This window comes from Dendropsophus ebraccatus, chromosome 5 (genome assembly GCF_027789765.1).
Source record: "Dendropsophus ebraccatus isolate aDenEbr1 chromosome 5, aDenEbr1.pat, whole genome shotgun sequence".
In the NCBI taxonomy this organism is placed as follows: domain Eukaryota; kingdom Metazoa; phylum Chordata; class Amphibia; order Anura; family Hylidae; genus Dendropsophus; species Dendropsophus ebraccatus.
In genome coordinates, this window is record NC_091458.1 from 113,655,602 (window position 1) to 113,676,649 (window position 21,048).

General features: G+C 39.8%; 1 protein-coding gene across 3 annotated transcripts in view; it reads right to left on the bottom strand.

Annotated features, from left to right (window-relative positions):
• The window catches only part of CFAP47 (cilia and flagella associated protein 47), a 313,997-nt gene that overhangs the window by 211,122 nt on the left and 81,827 nt on the right, over positions 1–21,048 (bottom strand). For all 3 annotated transcript variants that reach the window (XM_069971016.1, XM_069971013.1, XM_069971015.1), the window contains exons 28-31: positions 20,501–20,598; positions 18,712–18,855; positions 9,069–9,288; positions 6,178–6,390 (exon numbers count right to left, since the gene is read on the bottom strand). In XM_069971016.1, coding sequence (XP_069827117.1) covers positions 6,178–6,390; positions 9,069–9,288; positions 18,712–18,855; positions 20,501–20,598 — 675 coding nt within the window. The remainder of the gene's footprint in view (positions 1–6,177; positions 6,391–9,068; positions 9,289–18,711; positions 18,856–20,500; positions 20,599–21,048) is intronic.

Below are 21,048 nucleotides of genomic sequence, written 5' to 3' on the forward strand. Positions count from 1 at the left end.
ATTACACTGGCTGACAGGGAGATGTATGTATAGCATTAAATTGGGGGAGCACTGTTACTGGGCTGGGAGGAACAGCAGGAAACTTGAATGGCAGAAGTTACAGTAGGGAGCATCACGTTCTAAGTTCCTCAACAGGAAGGGAGCTACATTCTACGACAGGGGAAGAAGAGGCCCTATAGTACTAGAGAAGTAGTACTAGTACTAGTACTAGTACTATTAAGGGGACAAAACAGCATGCTGAGACAGGTGAGCGGGAACAACAAGAACTGGAGCTATTTTACCTTTTGTGTATAACGCCGGATAACGCCTTTCTTTTCTGTATGAAATATAGAAGAGCTACATTTTCTATGGCAATAGATCGCAACGTGTAATCTGTCTGTGGCTTTCAATAGCACTGCAGGAAACTTACTCAATTACCTTAATGCACTGAAGTACAGTGTATTACAGCTCACAAAAGATACAATTACTTGCTAAAATTAAAGCTTTTTCCTACATTAAATGGTACAATACAGATGAAATGACGTTTAATCAAACAATTTAAATTCGCTATGATGTTTAATCAATAAATTTAAGTTTAGATTGATTCTGGATACATAAGATTAACAAGCAGCAACTCCATTTTTTATTAACCAGACAGATCTTTGAATCCTAATCACAGCAATAATAACAGTGTACGCATTTTGCCTATGATGGCTGTTGGTTGACCCCAGACCATTATGGGAGGGGGAGGAAGGGGGGGGGGTACCATGAAGAATTATGCAGCAGATAGGGATCAGTGGAAGGGTTAATTTTTCCGGCTCTGAGTAGAGACTTTCTTTTGGGGAGCAGGCTAGGGACTGGTTAGTAAAATGGCCAGTAGTAGGCCTATATCTGAGGAAAGACGTTTCTTGTTCTCCCCAGATACTGGATTCTGATAGGTGGTTTAGCCTTTAGGAACTTTCCCCAATAGAATAGACAGGGGATTGGTAAGGGAACTGTCCTGTAGTAAGCTGGCATCTGGGTGACACACTTCTGTTTGCTCCCAGATAAAGGATTTTGATAGAGGGATTTGCCCTTAGGGAGGTCCTGGCAGTGTAATATAAAAGTGCTGGTTGACCGGCAAACTGGATCTGTTTGCCCGAGCACTTCAGGATTACAAGCAGAATTAAGGAGCTGCGGTCCACCATTCCTCTATTTTGTGTGCTTATGTTTATATTATGCTGTGGGGTAAAGCTGTTTTGTAAGAAATGGGTTTTACCTTTATATGTTACAGTGGGGTCTGTGCTGGTGGCTGGACATGTAATTGATAGTTTTATTTAAAAAAAGTTATTTATTAATTATAAAGTTTAATAAATATATGCCGCAGCCTAAAGTTTATCCACAAGGTACTGGTGTTTTGTTTTTATTATTTAGAATAAGAATACATAATTCCTTTAGGAACTCTAAGGCTATATTCACACATAGCGTTTAATTAGTGATAATTAGCGCTATTTTACTACAAATTATGCAATTCTCTGCAAAATAGCACTAATTAACGCTAACTAAACACTAAGGGGGACATTTATTAAGTCCTGTGTTTTTTTGGTATTTGGTACATTTGAATGTATTATTGTGGTATGATGTATTTTTGGAAGAATTTTTTAATGTTTGTAAAATGAAGTTTTGTAGAAAATAAAAAATTTATGAAGAGTGAAAAAAAAAAAAAAGTCCAGCGTTTTTCACGCTAGGCTTACAGGCCAGGCTCTGAGCTGGCATAGGTTTGTGGTGTGGTGCACCCCCTCTGTGTGCTGCGACACCCCCCGAAACGCCCACTCCCCGCCCCTCTGGTGCAAGTGGTGCAAAGAGCCCACTTGAAATAAATGATGTTTCAAGTGTTTGCAAATACATTTATTCGCAAGTTGGCTCTCTGCTCCAGAAAATGCCCTATATGCCACATGATAAATGTCCCCCTGCGTGTGAACATAGCCTAATATTATCACCCAACAGGTCAGTGTAGCACATGGTGCTCTGTTACATCAACAGGTGTGGACCTGCTGTGTCTCCCAACCAATTTTGCTTTGAGCCAAACTTACGAGTGGAATTTAAGTACTGTCTACGTTTTTACCCTTTAGACTACTCCTGGATTTGAAAGCTGGACTGAAAACTTTTGACACATCACTGCTTTACACACTGGTGCCTCCATAACTTTTAGCAGACATAAACTTTGGAGTAAATTGCTCAAGCACGGTTAAGCGGGTGAAGTAGCCTTAAAGCGTAACTGTCATGTTTTTTTTTACTGCAGAAATCAGTAGTATAAGCGATTTTAAGAAACTCTGTAATAGGTTTCATCAGCCAAAAAAGCCTCCTTCTGTCCTCAAGAAGCAATTTCCCAGCCTCCCCCCCCCCCTGACTTCTTATCTGTGCATTATCAGGCAAACACGTCTTCATTACAAAGAAGCCAGTGAAGACGGGCTCTGCTCTCTCCATTGTAAGCCTATGAAGGGGGGAGGGGCCGAGGGAGATGAGGGAGCAGGAAGAGGTGACATGAAGGTCAGCTGTTTGTAGACTGTCTGGGCACCTAAAACGTAGGATTCAGGTGTCAGAAAGGTCAGTGCTTATCTATGAACTTACTGAGAGAAGATTGCAGGGTGTTGTGCTTTGCAAGACAGCTCCGTGCTCAGTCCACATAATGGAGACAGAAACCCTGCTTCATTTGATGTGAGGGGGAAGGCTGGGAGATTGCTGGGAAGGATTTTTTCTATTCATCACCTGTTTGAACATGGTTAAGGCACCTGTGCAGTGTTTACACAAGTGATGAATAGTAAGTTTAAAAGTTGTTTTTTAGGACAATAACTGCATCACCTGCTGAACAGACCCCAGGACAGATCTTGGATTAAAAGCAGCTATCTGAAGGTACAAGCGGTTTGGGGGGTTCAGATTGCTGGTAGAGAGTCGCCTTAAGTGTAGTTAGGGACCAAATACCCATGCTAAACTCCAAAGTATAGATACATACTGAACTTCTATGCATACAATTATTGTGCTGTGGGCATGTGGCTAATGTCTACAGAAAAAAAAGAACTGTAGTGTAGTATCCTGTTCTGACATATCAATAATTCAGATGTATAGTGTATGCGGCAAAAAAGCTATAGGAATATTCCAGCTACTGTATGCTTCAAAAGTACATTTTACTTAATGTAACTAATTGGACACTGCATAAAATTTCTATCACACTCTAAAATTGTCACTATAAAGGAAAGTCTTTAAATTATTATTTTTTTTTTCCATTGTAAGGACATAAGCTTTTAAGAATCATTTTATCAAATATATCAACTATATGTGGCTTTAGCTCAGGGGATAAAACAGCTATAAACTAAAGGGAATAAAAATGCCATTATGCCAACTATAACAAATTCAACTAAAAAGCATTCTTACACATATCTTTTCCAAATTTTGGATAGGAACAAGATGACTAGGTAAAGTGCCTTGTCAAGTAGAAATGAGCGTTCTTCTACCCCAAATCACTCCGAGATAATTTATCACACATTAAAGGTTCATTAGATGTTTATTGCTTGTAGCGTCTGCTTAAGTGATGTCAATTAGTTTTCATAATTGATCCAGCCAAGATTTTCATTGACTACCAGACTAAGATGTCCACTTTAATTAATTCCTGAAAATTCTAATGATTGCTGTCAACACAAACACGTCAGGAGCACTTATTTCCTATTTGAGAGAAAACTCTTTTTCTTTCTAAGACCAGACAGATGGTGAACAGACAGACAGAAGGAGAAAGTCCTAGGGAGATTTACCAGCTGTCTTTTAGCTCTTCTATCTGTCATGATCTATCTTAAAGATTAATTTCTAAAATGTATTGCTATTCAACTATTGGAACATCCATTTATTTGGAAAGGGTGGACATATCCGGATTTTTTAAACTAATCCAATGTACTTAATAATTTTGGGGGGAGGGGTATTCCCCCCCCAAAAAAAATATTTTGCATTAATACGTTGCCCACTCATAGCTTTCCATATTTCCAATATCAATTTATTAGGGATTCTGAACAGTTTTGCTGTTATCTAGATGTATTCACCCCCATTAAACCCATAGAATCAACAAATCTCAGTCCACTCAGACACCGCTCCTGCTCCTGTCCCCCACCCTCCCATGTCGGGATCACGTGTCCTCTGTCTCTTGAATGGGCTGGGTTGCCATTCTAACCCCGCCCACTAAAGGACACTGAGAGTGACATCTGCTGCTGATCACTGTCTCCCTCCCGACACTGTGTCTCCCCCCCCCCCCCCCGCCCCTGAGCTCACCCGCGGCCCCACAGCCATCCCTGTGCTCACCCGCAGCACACACACCCCTTCCCCTGTGGCTTACCTGCGGCCCCACTCTTGAGGGGAATACCCCTTTAACTATTCTACCAATGAAGAACAAAGATCAGACGCACTTAACTCCTACTTTCCTTTTCATCTTGAAAGAGAAATTTGATAAAGGTCTTACAATATTTTCTTTTAAAAGTCACAAATCCATACAGTCTAGGCCATGTTTAGACACTGTTCACCTACAGTAAGGAAGAGGATGGGAAACACAAGGACGGACAGAGACTGCAGGGAGCATGAAGAAATTAGCAGGACATATGTGGGAATAGTTTGGCAGCACTTTCTGTCTTGGGAGAGAGGGGTTACAGCTATGGAGAGATTACCTCCACAGTCCTGTCCCCTGATGCAAGCCCCAGCCTGAAGTGGATCTGCTATGATTTGGAAGGTGAGGGAGACTTCCTGGGTCAGAGTACAGTGCTAAAGACAACGCTATGCAGGCCATTCCCCTCCCCCACTCATGTACCCACCCAGTACAGGGAGCTCTTAAACTAAAGCAACACTCTTAAACCAAGTCACAATTTTGAAAAACTGTGAGCTCTTAAACCAAGGTACCACTATATATATATATATATATATATATATATATATATATATATATACACACACACGCTCATTCATCCTGTGCAGCTATAATATAAATAAATAATAAAACTGTTCACCAATGGTGAGCAGCATAAATGAAAAGAGAAAAAACAAAACATGTAGTAGATGGCCCACTCTGTGTATCCCCTTTATAGTAACAGGCTCCTTTATGCAGGCCCCATGAAGTAAATGACCCCCTTTGTGGATTCCCCATAGTAGATGGCTCCATATATACCAGCTGCCTTTTAGCCATTCAATCATTTAAAAATAAAGGGAAGACTGTGATAAAGTCTAAAAGAGAACAATGGTATAGAAGTGCTGTATACGTCTGGCAAGGTAGAGATTTTTATGAAAACCTTGCATTTAAGATATTGACATTTAGGCAGAACCCATATAAAAGATGGCCCACTCTTTCCATCCCCTATATAGTAATAGGTCCCTCTATCCATCCTTCATGAAGCCTCTGTGCAACTCCTATATAGTAATGGGCCCCTTTGTGCAACCCCCATATACAGTACTAGATGGTCCTCTCTGTGGATACACCCTCTATGTGCTACCGTTCGGTCACTTAAGGTTTTTATTACAAGCCTGAATGCACTTAGCCATGGTTAACAGCAATGACCAGAACCCGAAAATTCCATTCCCCTTCATAGGTACCTGCATACAGCAAATATAAGAAGACTACTAGATAGACCTACATAATAAACTTTCCTATAAGTTCACATAGTAAGGCTGGGTTCAGACTATGTTTTTTTCATATGCTTTTGAAAAAACACGGATAGAAAATTGAATGCATTTGTGTGTTTTTCCATTAAGTTCCACTATAAACAAAATGGATCAAAACGCATTAATTTTTTTAACGTACACAAAAATATGGTTGACTAGGTTTTTGTTTATGTTAAAAAAATGGATGTGTTTTGATTTGTTTTATTTTTCATAACGAAAGTCAATAGAAAAACGGATCTTAATGGATGCACACAAATGCATCTGTTTTCCCATCATTTTGACAGAAAAGGATGGAAAAAAAAAAAAAAAACAGATGAAAAAAACATTGTAAACCCAGCCTAACAATGAAATTTACCTTATACATACAATTATGATAGTTGAAATGCATTTATTTCATTGTATACTATGTTTTTTTGTAGATAATATTTTTTATCTCAGTGCGTTCATCTTAGAGTTTATTAGAGTTCCTTTCCTATTTTTACTTTATTTTTAAGGCATTTATTTAAATGTCTCCAAAATGTCAATGCTTACTTGAGGAAAGTGAGCAGTGTCGCATGCTGCCAGTGAAGCTGTAGGACTCTTTCTGTGGGATCAGAGGGCAATGACTGGCTTGCAGTAATTCCAGGCAGCATCTGTCCACTCAGGTAGAACAGCATGTCATAAATGGTTTTTGTCTGCTTGCCAAGATTTATTGTTTTCGGTGCCTTTCCTTCAGACTTTGACAACTTGACTTTGCATACACCGCTAAAACCATTAGAAATACATAAAAAGAGAAAATAAAAATGACGTCTCAAACAAAAAAAAGGCTTAATGAGAATGCCGAAATGCACTTTTCACCTTTCAGAAATAAAACGGTTCATATCAAGTGGATACTAAAATTATAAAACAAATGACAAGTAAAATGGAAGTGTATAGAGAAGTTCACATTTATTAATAAATCTGTATTGCATGAATTATGATACGTCAATAAGCAGTAAATTGCATTGTAAAGTGGCACAGTCTTGGTTACTGGAATCAGACAAGTACTAGAGAAGACCCGGCACTCACCAAATATGTTCTGCTTATTTTTTGTAGTACATACAGCATTGTAGTGCATACAGTAAGGACGCGTTTTGGCAATGCATAGCCTTCATCAGTGATCGCTGACATTTGCCTCTTTCCTCAGCTCCCCCGGCCACTCCTTTTGTATCATGGACAGTTTCTTTATGTATACACAGTGTCCCCCCATGTGTTTATTGTATCTGATTTCCCCTTACTACTATGTTACCATTAATGTCATTCATGTTTCTTTTCACACTGTTTACTTTGTGACACCTTTACATTGACACTACAAGCACTACAATAAAGTGGCAGAAAATATTTGGCATGTGTCGGGTCGGCTCTACTACTTGTCTAAATATTTTTGCCTCAAGCACCACCGACCCATGGAAGTGCCGTCCTTCCTACATTTATTTGGTTACTGGAATAGCTTTCCTCCTATAGACTAATGTGTCTAACATGCATAGTAAGTTGCACTAAATGTACAGTATTATGCCATGCACACCATTCTGTTTCATTTGGTATGCTTTATGCTGTTTGAGATATTAATAGGCTATCTGTGTTTATTTATAGTTTTGTGTAGAAGTGAGGACTAGTTGGTGGCAAAAGGTGGAAAAACATACTCCTCTAATTCTCAAATGGAAATCTAGAGAAAGGCATTAACTAAAAAGGTTAGGCTCACACGTCTTCAAAATAAATGTACACCAGATGGAAATCCGACGGACCCCATTAAAATCAATTAATGTTGGCTTTTGAACAGACTGTCCAGCTCTGTTCTATGGCGCAGAAAGGACTTTCCAAAGGAGGCTACGAACGGAGCACTGGGCAAAATGCAAACGTGGCAGGAGGTTAGAGGACTCTAATCTGCTGTTATGATCCCAAATGGCCGGGACTTTCTATTATCCCCAGCGCAATTGTTCTTGAATCCTGTGTTTTATTCATATAAATTAGGGGACGGTGCAGCGGGACAGGGTTACAGCCCTCAGTACACCAATCTGCCATGCCCACCTCCCATGAATATTCTTCTGATGCTCTGCAGTGTAAAGTGCCGGTTAAACAAAAGCTGATACATACAGCTTTCATTTAACAGCGAAAGACCTGTGTGTACATCAGAGCAGTAAAAACAATGAATTTAAACTAGGGATGGTCCGAACCGAGTTCGGTTCGGGTTCGTACAAACCTGAACCCTCGGTAATGATTCCCGCTGTCTGCCCGCTCCGTGGAGCGGGCGGATCCAGCGGGAGGACCGCCTGGAAAACTGGGATACAGCCACAGCCATAGGCTGTATCCCAGTTTTCCAGGCATTACTCCCGCTGTATCCGCCCAATCCACGGAGCGGGCAGACTGCGGGAATCTGCTGCCGAGCGTTCGGGATCATACGAACCCGAACCTCGGCAGGTTCGGACCATCCCTAATTTAAACAATGAAATTATTGTTTATCAAGCATTTTATAGAAGAATGGAAGAATTGCAGTTCATGACCTGAAATTAAAGAGATGCAACAAGACAACGACTTAAAAGCACACACCTCAACTAAAAATGGCTGGAAAAAAAAGAATGATTTTTTAAATGGACATGTAAGAGCCTAAACATCAAAGGAGTTATCTAACACCTAATCCCTTTTTACATGTTGCTGCCCTGATATAAAACATAACCACCATCTGTTCCAAACCTCTCCACGCTCCCCCGGTGTCCTCCTTCGGTGTCTTGGGGTGCCTTGCTGGCCGCAGCTGCCGCCACTTCTTAGGCAAGCTTGTCTATGCAGTGATAGATGACTCAGCCAATCACTGACTGAGACAGGACAGCGCAGCAGCCAGTGATTGGCTGAGGAGGCTGTCACTGCTGAGAAGAATTTGTTTTGGAAGTGGCGACTTCTGCAGTCAGCGAGGCATCCCGAGGAAATCAAAGGAGAGTATGCAGAGGTAAGGATAAAATGTTTGGGATGTTTTATAAAAGAGCAGCATTATATGTAAAGTGTTGGATAACCCCTTTAACCTGAATTTTAAACCTTAAAAGGGGTCTAAAAACTAAAAGCAGTGATTATTAATCAACATGATAGCTGGTAAATGTTTTATTGCTGGGAGTAAAGTGATGCCCAGTAAACAAATTTATCATCTATTTTGTGGTAAAAAAAACCCTTTTAAACCTAATCGAGATGCTGTAACATGACTGACAAGAGGCATTCTAGAAATATTAATGAACTAAAACAGGTTTTCGGGGAGAAATGGTCCAAACACTTAACACTGAGCAAATTTTACCTGAAGCCACAGTAAAGGGAGATCAAAAATCTAAGGGCTCCCTTACAACTGTAATTATCATTCTTACAAGACACAAGACAAATATGGCCACAGGAGAAGTTCTAGATGTTTTCCAGCTTTACTTTACCTCCATAGAGACTGTGGTACAGTAATAGGATTGCAGCCACTAGCCCATCCGAATAAGCTAAACCAGGTTTGCACTGTAGTTACAACTTTCTGAAAAAACATCCATTCCTCAGAGTCGTCTTCAGGGTAAAATGAGAGCTCCAGTTTGCTCTTTATTCCTTCGTGTTGATTCTCCTCATCTGGTACTTGTGTTATTTCATTACCGGGCACAATATCGTCTTCTGAAAAGCATAACGGAATACTTTAATATCATAACTGTATTTTTAACTTGGGATAAATGATTGTTTTTCCCGGGCATGTTTAAATTCACTTACTATGGATTTACTAAATTTACTGCTGGAAATGTATTCCAAGCATTTACTGCTGTTTAACTAAAATAACATTTTTTTGCCTTATAACACCCCCCCCCCCCCCACACACACACACACACACCCCTACAGAAATCCCCATAGAAAACCTCTCCTGCTCTGGACAGTTCCTGACTTGTACAGAGGTGGCAGCAGAGAGCACTGTGTCAGACTGGAAAGGACACACGACAGCTGATAAGTATTGGAAGACTGGATATTTTTAAATAGAAGTAAACCACAAATCTATATAACTTTCCAATCCCAGTAGATTTGAAAGACAGAAAAAATGCTGGAGTACCCCTTTAAGATAAACATATTTAAAATATCTTTGTTTCCCAAGTGCATTGTAATCCATAAAGTTTTGTAAAGAATAAATGTTATGCTTTCTGAGATAATGTTATTAATAGGATTAATCAAACTGAAAAGCAGTTTCCTGCTATTATGTGCGGCTTTCACAGTTGACTAAGGCAATGGATGAAACAACAACAACAACAAAGTTTATTTTACAGTTTTGTTCTCATTAAGCACTTGGTGATTGAATGTTTCACTATGCACAAATTACCAAATAAATTACATTGTGGACGATTTTTTTTTCTTTTTCTTTGTAGCAATGTTCTGAATATCATGAAAAGCAGAGAAATACTGTCATGGAATGAAACATCCTTGAGTTCTATGACATCTACTGGTTATACACTTTAGGGCTAGGTTCACACTCTGTATCTGTGCGGCTGTATTGCAGGCGGTAAATCATTGGCCGGATTTTTCTGGTTCATGCGTACGCTGGAAAGTATACGATATATGGCTGCACAGTGCACACTATGTATGAATCTACGGCCCTATCGTAAACTGACCCGTAAAAAATTTACAAGACCATTGTTTGCGGCCGTGGATTGACAGGCGGTCCGTACGGAGTACTTCAAAAATAGCAGGCAATGATGCCGAATGCCGATGCCTCGAATAGTTAATATATCAAATTAATAAAACACATTTTCTTTGTAATAAAGTCTCTTTCGTTGTTCAATAATTTAATTCTAACGAATCCATCATTGTGCAATTAAATATACTGTTAAAATAAATATATATATAAATAAATGTATATTTATATATATATTTATTTTTTGACAGTATATTTAATTGCACAATGATGGATTCGTTTAAATGAAATTATTGAACAACGAAACTGATTTTATTACAACGAAAATGTGTTTTATTAATTAAATATTAATTAGTACAGGAAGCTCTAGTAAGCCGTTAATTCATATTGCCGGCAATAGAGCATTCTGTACTAATCATCACTTTACTTTAATTAAAACATCAAATGTTTCTTCTAATTATGTTATCACAATAGCATTATTAGAAGAAACATTTAGAATTATATGTGCGCTCAGCTGATTGGCTGAGCACACATAATGAGCGGGTCCGCAGCACAGTGACTTCATTGTGCTGCGGACCAGCGAAGAGGACACATCGGGATGAGTATAGAGCTCTCCCCACCCCCTCCCCAGCACTGCACCCCTCCCAGCAAGGAAGGGGGGTCACTTAACCCCTTCCTTGCTGGGATGGGTGCAGTCTGACATCAGTCTGGCCCCCAAGGGGTTAAGGGGGATGCAATACATCCTCCCTTAACCCCTTGGGGGCCAGACTGTAAGCAGCAATCTGTAAAGATGCTGCATACTGTAAGGAGCACAACAACGCTCACAATGATGGGTGTTGTGCTCCTGTTTGTGTGTTTCTCCCTTTTTGTTTTTCAGATATCGGTATCCTGGGGATTACATCGCATTCCGTGGACTACGTCGATGACCAGCGGTTGTTTTTTTTTTTTTTTTTAATATAATGGTCAATGAGGGGTGTGGGGGTGTTTTTATTTGAATAAAAAATTTTTTTAACTTGTCTTGTCTTTATTTCTTTACTTTATAGACTTAGTAGTGGAAGCCATCTAATAGACGGAATCCATTAAGTCGGGGCCTAGTGTTAGTTTGGTTTTTAACCCGGCTGGTTTTAAAAATAGGGGGGACCCTATGCATTTTATTTTTTAAATAAATAATTTAAAAAAAACGCATAGGGTCCCCCCTATTTTTATAACCAGCTGGGTTAAAAACCAAACAACAGCAGCCTGGTAACACCAGGGTGGGAAGAGCCATTGTTTTAGGCCCTCCCCAGCCTAAATCTTACCAGCCTGCTGCCGCCCGGTCCAGGAGCGCCAATTTTGACGCTCCGGGACCACTGGCACCTGACTCTTCCCAGTACCCCTGGTGGCATTGGGTACTGAGGTAATAATAGGGGGTTAGTGTTAGCCATTTTATACCGGCTAACACTGGGCCCCAACTTAGTAATGGATTCCGTCTATTAGACGGCTTCCACTATTAAGTCTATAAAGTAAAGAAATAAAGACAATACACAAGTTATAAATTTTTTTTATTCAAATAAAAACACCCCCACACCCCTCATTGACCATTTTATTAAAAAAAAAAAAAACAACAACCGCTGGTCATCGACGTAGTCCACGGAATGCGATGTAATCCCCAGGATACCGATATCTGAAAAACAAAAAGGGAGAAAGACACAAAAAACACACAAACAGGAGCACAACACCCATCATTGTGAGCGGTGTTGTGCTCCTTACAGTATGCAGCATCTTTACAGATCGCTGCTTACAGTCTGGCCCCCAAGGGGTTAAGGGAGGATGTATTGCATCCCCCTTAACCCCTTGGGGGCCAGACTGATGTCAGACTGCACCTATCCCAGCAAGGAAGGGGTTAAGTGACCCCCCTTCCTTGCTGGGAGGGGTGCAGTGCAGGGGAGGGGGTGGGGAGAGCTGTATACTCACCCCGATGTGTCCTCTTCGCTGGTCCGCAGCACAATGAAGTCACTGTGCTGCGAACCCGCTAATTATATGTACGCTCAGCCGATCAGCCAATCAGCTGAGCGCACATATAATTCTAAATGTTTCTTCTAATAATGCTATTGTGATAACATAATTAGAAGAACCATTTGATGTTTTAATTAAAGTAAAGTGATGATTGGTACAGAATGCTCTATTGCCGGCATATGAATTAACGGCTTATAGAGCTTCCTGTACTAATTAATATTTAATGAATAAAACACATTTTCGTTGAAATAAAATCAGTTTCGTTGTTCAATAATTTAATTTAAACGAATCCATCATTGTGCAATTAAATATACTGTCAAAAAATAAATATATATATAAATATACATTTATTTATATATATTTATTTTAACAGTATATTTAATTGCAAAATGATGGATTCGTTTAAATTTTATTATTGAACAATGAAAGGGACAAAAATGTGTTTTATTAATTCAATATATTAACCATGAGAGGCATCGGCATACTGCAGAGGATCGCAAACCCCGGTAATAGCAATTCATGTAAACTGTTTCCCTGCTTTCCCAGAGGTGTTTGCATCACTTTCTTAAGATTTTATTTGTTATTTTTAGTTGAACCAGATTTCCAAGTAAATGACCGTATGTTTTCAGCTGCATGTCTATTTTTTCCCACGGCCGTAGTTTCAACCGCACATTTCCAGCCGCATAAAAAATACAGCCGCACACATACATAGTGTGAACATAGCCTAAGGGTACAAACACACACATTGTATATGCAGCAGATACGCAGCAGATTTGATGCTGTGTTCAGTTATTCAGATCTAATCTGCTGCGTATCTCCTGCGTATACAGTGTGTGTGTGTGTTTGTACCCTTAAGGGGTATTCCGCTCAAACATAACTTTTAATATGCTGCTGCCCATGGTGAGGCTAACAATTCATTCCATACTTGTTAAAATCTTTTCAGTCTTATTTGTCCAGTTCTAAGTGGCAGCTTTCTGCTGGAGACACAAAAATCTGTGTGTGAGCTTTTCTCTTTGTCTCCTCCTCCTTTCTGAGACAGCTGATGTAAACAAGTCCCTATCTGCAACTGTGCAGCAACTTTGTAATGGCGGGAGGAATAATCACAGTGAGTTCAGGGGTTGCCAGGTGGTGTAATAAAGCTGGACAAGAAGGTGGTGTACCACTGAGGCACTTGTCATGGTGGCCAGGAGTGGTATGTGCCCACCCCTTGATGTACCAACACACCCTTTTTAGTTAGAACTGGTGCAGGTGTTTCTGCAGTTGTAATGTGGGGAAACCAGTGTCTCTTGTGAACTTAAACAAGAACAAGTTTACTGAATGGATCCATTTGTAGTGCAGTATACAATACAGAGTCTTTTTCTCCAATACAGTGCAATACAGGCAATAGTCTACTTCACGGTTTTCTTAGTAGTAATAGCAAACAAATATATTCAGTTTCTCACTGGTTGAATCAGATAGAAAAAGATAAACTCTTACAAAGAATCCTTGAGTTGGGTACTAGGGGTATGGAGTATAATAATTGAAACAATCTCAGTTTCTTACTGGTGGATATTGGAATACTAGGAACAGTCTCTAGGTACATTGGACTTGTAGTTAAGACTTGGAGCTAAGGAAAGGGGGCTACCATGGGCCTTGCCTATGTAGTAACAGAACTCCGCCGGGGTGACCTGACTGAAGAGGACATGGCAGAAAAATAACCCATACTCACAGCTGGGAGAAATACCGCCTATTGCCAGAAGAGATCACGGAATGGGAACACGGGCCCAGGCCTATATAACTAGGGAACAGCTAACCCCTTTGTCCCTTTTCAGGTAGTTGCCCCTTGTTAAGTTTTAGCACTGCTTGCTGCTCTCCCCCAGCACGCCTCCTCCCCACACTCTTCCCCGTGTGCCTGCTGCCCACCCCGCCTGGCAGGACCTTCTCAGATGTCCCCGGGCGCCGGCATATTAAAACTAGCCAGCACACAGCGCTTTCTTTCCCCAGCCGCCACCGCTGCTGTCTTTCTCTCCCCTGCCCTGTTCTCCACTACTCACATCCCCCCTGCAGCGGCTGAAGGGACATTTCCCCGCTTGGATGTGAGTAGTGGAGTGCTGTGCAGTGGAGAGAAGGACAACAGCGATGGAGGCTGGGGAAAAAAAGTGATGTGTGTCGGCTAGTTTTAATATGCCGCCGCCCCTGGGATATCTGAGAAGGTCCCGTCGGGCGTGGTGGGCAGCGGGCACACAGGGGAAAGATGGGGAACGGACACACTGGGGGAGAGCAGGGGGGTCACAGTGGCGAGAGCTTTGGCAGGGAGACCAGGAGGGGACAGTGCTGACAGTGAACATCCCCCTGCCCTCTCCTGCAGCCACAGTGGCACAGCTCTGGGAGTGGGGTCATGTCACCACCATTTTTTTCCAGGAACAGAAGACTGCATGCAGTAATAAGTGCACTTTATGTGCATTTCGAGTAATAAAGTGTATATTGGTGTTTTGTATAACTTTGGGGGGGGGGGGGCAATACAATATTTTAATAAGAATTTTCACTGGACTTCTCCTTTAATCCTCTCAGCTTTACAAAGAAGCTACAAAGTTGCAGATAAAGGGACTTATTTACATCAGCCGTCTGAGAAGGGAGGGGGGAGGGGGGAGACTGAGAGAAAAGGTCATACACAGCTTTTTGTGTCTTCAGCAGAAAGCAGCAACTCAGAACAGGGGGCGAGAGACTGACTACATAACAACAAGTATAGAAGGAATTGTAAGTCTCACCATGTGCATCGACATATGAAAAATAATGTTTGAGCGGAATACCCCTTTAAAGCTGTATTCCCATTACGGGAAAAGGCCGTCAATTATAGGGAAAAGATAACTACCTATTGATAATGCAGAACCCAAATGATTATGGTTGATCATCAATAGATGGCTGTCTATTACCGATAAATGCCAGCCTATTCCCATAGTGGGAACATAGCCTAAAAGAATTTTCTTGGACAGATATTTAAGATCTTTGGAGGACAATGGTTTTCCATCCAGTCATGCTAAAGAGAAAATGAGCATTTAGCAAGTTTGTCTGGTGACTGCATAACATGAAGGCATGTCACCTAACTGTGGGATTATTAGAAGAGCCAGATGAACCAATCTATGTAAAGCAATCATTGGTGCTACTTAGTAGATTGTATCTTAAAACACACAGAATCACTCTGTTTTCTTAGGGGACTTTTACATGGCAAGATACAGTGAGATTAGTGCTTGTCTGCAGAACCTTTATAAGGCTCAATCAACAATTTGTGTGGATTATTAATTACATCATAGTCAGCACAAAGGTTCCGATCATCTGACGTTGGCTGATCGCTGGTCCTTTTTTTTTTTTACTGATCTCTAGAGTGGTTGGAGAGATTTTCAATCATGTTTGATTAGATGACTTCTCTAAAGGACTCCTAAAGCCCTTGTACATGGGTGGATTATCGGCAAGCAGGAAATAAATAATCTAATCAAGGAATCCCTTGTCCTAATCTGTCAAGTTCCTTTTTATTTAACTTCATGACAACCAACATTAAAGCTTAAACAAGGGTTGTCTACCAGCTTTTCCAAACACTTGAATCATCATCATCGTCACCATCATTTATATGTAAATGTCATTTTTCTTCCACATCAATTTCACTATTATTATGGCTATTTTCTTTGTTTCTTAAATTATGTTAGATGTGGCCATCTATTTACCAGCATTCACGTAGTGACAGAACACTAAATCTTACAGAACAAATTTCACCTATATCATATAAATATGAAATACGTATACTCATAAGCATATGCCTATGCGACAAGTCTGGAATACTGTTTTAATAATGCTAATTATAAAATCATTATCAGTCTGCTGGCGATTCTCTTGAATTACTTCCTCAAGGATCCTGGGAAGGCACTGTAAAATCTTGACAGCTACACTTTATCTTAAGGACTGTTCTGTGCAATATGTTTGAAAATAACAGAAAAACTGTAAAGCAAATTGGAAAATAACATTGCTTTCCCAAATGAGTAGTCAGCCCTAAAATAAAAACAAGTGTACAGATACAAGCAGATAAAGAAAATCCCTTTCCAATAATGCATGTCCATGTATTTCACTATTGGAATTTAGATAGAAAATCCATTTCAGTACTTAAGCCTTAACCTTTTTCATGTACAATGTTGTTTTCTTTCTCAGTGAATTTCTTTACCCAGTATCCCTCGAATCCCTATCTGTTCCCTCACAATTAAATAGCTCCATGAAGCTTAACAATCAGGAGCTGTTCAGATATACCAGCCTGTAAGCTAAACTGAAAATGTTCTTCTCGGCCACCAGAGTATGGCTGCATTCCCACGTTCCGTGATCCTAACGGATCACGGACGTGGAATGCATGTACCGGAGTCCCCCCGCGCCCGGACAGCATCTGTAAGTAGATGCTGGGAGCGGGGGAGACTGTATTCATAAGCGCCGCGCTGCAGTAACACATCGCGCGGCTGATTCATTACAGCGCGGCGCTTATGAATACAGTCTCCCCCGCTCCCAGCATCTAATTACAGATGCTGTCCGGGCGCAGGGGGACTCCGGTACATGCATTCCACGTCCGTGATCCGTCAGGATCAAGGAACGTGGGAATGCAGCCTATGGCTCCATGTCAGGAATGAATATGGGGGCAGTGAGGCAGCTCTTCCAGTCCCAACAAAAACTCCCCATATTTGAGCCTACTCTATTAGTGTCATGCAGGGGAAATAAATCAAACTTATGGTCTGTTTACACAGAGTGATAATTCGCCCATTCGATCGTTTAATGGTTTTTATAACAATCAGCATTTAGACTAATAAATCGTTATTGCGATTGTTTTAAGATCGCTTAAGCTCATCTCACACATTTAAAAGACTATATTCCCACGACGTCAAGAAAAAAAAAAAAAAAGGCGGACGATTTTCATATTTAAAAAAACGTCAGTATTTGCCGTGATTTAACTCACTGCAATGGCAATGTATTAAAGTCAATGGGAAGACGTACGTCCAATGCACACAGTGTATTGAATAACAGACGTGTTTGCAGCGGATGTCAAAATAATGAACATGATCATTATTTCCGGACGTCTTTTGCAAACAGCGGAGGTTTTTTATTAGTTGTTCACACACAGTTTTTCTTTAGTCACTGTTCTTTCTCCGTTTTTACTATTAAACTCAATAGACTTTTCAATTAAGCCACAGCCAAAGTCCAATTAGTAATCCCAAACTAGAATAATGTACAAACACATCATTGCACTGGGAGGCCAGGCAGCTAAATAACGTCCGTTATTTTAGCCTCAAAATGACAGACATCATTTTAAACGGAGCTGAAAAAAACGTGTGAACACAGCCAAAGACTGTTTTTAGTGAACGACAAATGACGATTTGAGAACATTGAAAGATGACAATGAATGATTTCTCGCTCATCGCTTGATCGGTAGCTGTGTTTACATGAGCCGATTATCGCTCAAATGCGATCGTTATTGCGAAAATTTGAACGATAATCGTTCCGTGTAAACGCACCACGTGTTCATATACTTAGCGATTTTTATATTGGTATGGGTGCAAGGGAATTCAAGGTTTGAAAACCACTCTAAATCTTTACGGGGTTCAGAGCCCAGACTAGTGGAAGCTTAGACGCTTACTGTATAGTATACCTCTGCAAATGAACCAGTCATGGCTGCAGACTTTTATGGCTATGCTTGGAATTCGGATCAGGTAAAAGAGCTCCTATCCAGAAACAGCAGCTACCTTGTTCTCAGTCTGGGTGCAGTTTGAAGCTCTATTCCATTAAAGTGAATGGAGCTGAATTGCAATATCACACAACCTAAGGACAGAGGTGGTGCTGTTTTGACAAGAAAGTGGCAGTGCATCTCTAATCCTGGATAAGCCCTTTAACATTAGCTTTATTCAACAATAAGGCTATGTTCACACAACATTTTTTTCAGCGCCGTTTAAAATGACGTCCATTATTTTGAGGCTAAAATAACGGACGTTATTTAGCAGCCTGGCCTCCCCGTAGTGCAATGACTGGTGTTTGAACATTAGTTTAGTTTGGGTTGCTAATTGGCCTTTGGATGCGGCTTAATTGAAAAGTCCTTTGAATTTAATAGTAAAGATGGAGAAAGAACGGTGAGAAAAGAAAAACTGTCTGTGAACTACTAATAAAAAACGTCCGCTGTGTGCAAAAGACGTCCAAAAATAATGATCGTGTTCATTATTTTGACATGCGAGGCAAAAACATCCGTTATTCAATACACTGTGTGCATTGGACTTCCATCTTCTCATTGACTTCAATGCATTGCCATTGCAGTCAGTTAAATCGCGTCAAAAACTGACTTTTTTTAAAACATGAAAATCGGCCACCTTTTCTTTAATTTTGACGTTGTGTTAACATAGCCTAATATAGGTTAGGAGTAGTATTTTACTCACCTGAGACAGATTCTTCGTATGTGGAGCTTGTAATAACCCCAATAGAACTGGAGGATGTGCTCTGAGAAGGCGTTTCTGGTATGTGGTAAGGGCGAAGAACAGCTTCCCCTATGCCTCCATTTTTTCCATTATTTCCACCATGACCTAAATGTGATAAAAACAGAATCATATCAATATAATAACTACACAGCCCACTTTAAAAGACACATCTAAAAATTGTAAGAATAAGAATAAGCCTGTATTGCCACTTTGTTTCCTGCTTATAGCATATGTTGGGAGTATTCACGACACATTCATCCAGCGAAAGCCTTCAACATACAATGACATACTATAGAAAGCAGGTACAAACCAGACATTGTATACCACGAGAACACTCTTTTTGGTGCCCAAGGGTGCATGGAGCCATAAGGATATGCCAGACATGTTCAGAAAAGAAAGTGCAAATTAAGGCTATGTTCACACTTGCATAGCAACGAATGCTGTTATACTGCCGGCCACTGGGCTGCGTTCAGCATGTTCCATTATCTTTTATTCTCAATACCTTGGAATAAGTTGAAACACCTCAAATTTCCTCAAGACTTAAATTTCAAGTTTTTAAGCAAAAATAATAAATCTAGTAATTAATCTAGTAAGTCAAAAACTTGTCAACATGAAGTGTTTTAAAAATGTCAAGACTGACTATTACTTCAATTTGCATCTCATTTGTTGCTGACTATAATTCCAGCAGTAAATTTTATAACCTTGTTATTATGTAAGAGTAACTCCCATGTGATAGAAGAGTTCTCCTAACAATGCTAATGTGCCATAATGCTAAGTGCTGTCTCATATACAGCTAATGCCTTATTGCTGACTGCACATTTTAGCAGATTCAATAAAAAGAGAAAAAAAGCTAAAAATTATTTTGATATTGAGTAAGAGATGATGGGTTGAAATCATCTATACAAAGCAATCAAAATTAGAGACTATTCCAATACTGGATTACTGGATTTTCAAAACTGTTTTCATTTTTAAAGTTTAAATAGAAAAAAAAAATTATAATAAATATAAATATATGTTTTATAAAAAAAACAATATGACAAAATGACAAATTATTGCCAAATGTAGTTGGGTTTTTTAATGTTGAGAGACAAGTTTTTTCCCCCAATGTAACATCATCATATTTTTAGATATTTTCTATATTATTACAGTTTTGGGCTGGGTTCACACTATGTATATTTGAGGCTGTATTTGTGAGGCTGTATAGCAACCAAAACCAGGAGTGGATTGAAAACACAGAAAGGCTATGTTCACATAATGTTGTAATTGAGTGGATGGCCGTCATTTAATGGCAAATTTTTGCTGTTATTTTAAAACAACGGCTGTTATATTGAAATAATGGCAGTTATTTACCGTTATATGACGGCCATCCACTCAATTTCAACATTATGTGAACAGATCCTTTCTGTGTTTTCAATCCACTCCTGGTTTTGGTTGCTATGAGGACCTGACTTGAGGACCAAATACTGCCTGAAATATACAGTGTGTGAACCCAGCCTAAAGGGCTTTGTGGACAAAAGTTATTGGTGACCTATCAGGATCATTATTTTAGCTTTCTGTTTGTCAGAACTGTGGCATCACCATACACAATGTAACAAAGCAGATGGCTCTGTGCATTGTGTAATTATCACGATATTACTGGCGAACAGCAAACCTAATTCTACACTTTTAGCACCATACGTAATAGCATCAAAAGCCAAACTACCAACTGCTGAAACATATTCATTTTTTAAAAAAAAGCTTAAGGAAGTACCGCTTTTTAAAATGACTTGATCCGTGCGATGATATGCTAGGTGTGGGTATACTGTCAGCATGCAGTTTTCAGAAACAGCAGCAACCTGGAGATGAAACCTGGGGGGAAAAAGATTATTATTATTTACAAGGTTAAAAAGAAAAGGTCCAGCTGCGGTCCTTCATATGTAGATACTGAGGTATATATATACACATACATATACACTATTTATATATATATATATATATATATATATATATATATATATATATATATATATGTGTAAAAAAAAAAAAAAAACCTTTCCTATGATTTATTAAAGGGGTTATCCAGCGCTACAAAAACATGGCCACTTTTCCCCCTACTGTTGTCTCTAGTTCAGGTGCAGTTTGCAATTAAGCTCAATTTACTTCAATGGAACTGAGTTTTAAAACCCCACCCAAACTGGAGACAACAGTAGGGGGAAAGTGGCCATGTTTTTGTAGCGCTGGATAACCCTTTTAAATGCAACAATCTGACATAATACATACTGTATAAGGCATATTGATTCTAATGGAGCTGTGTCACAG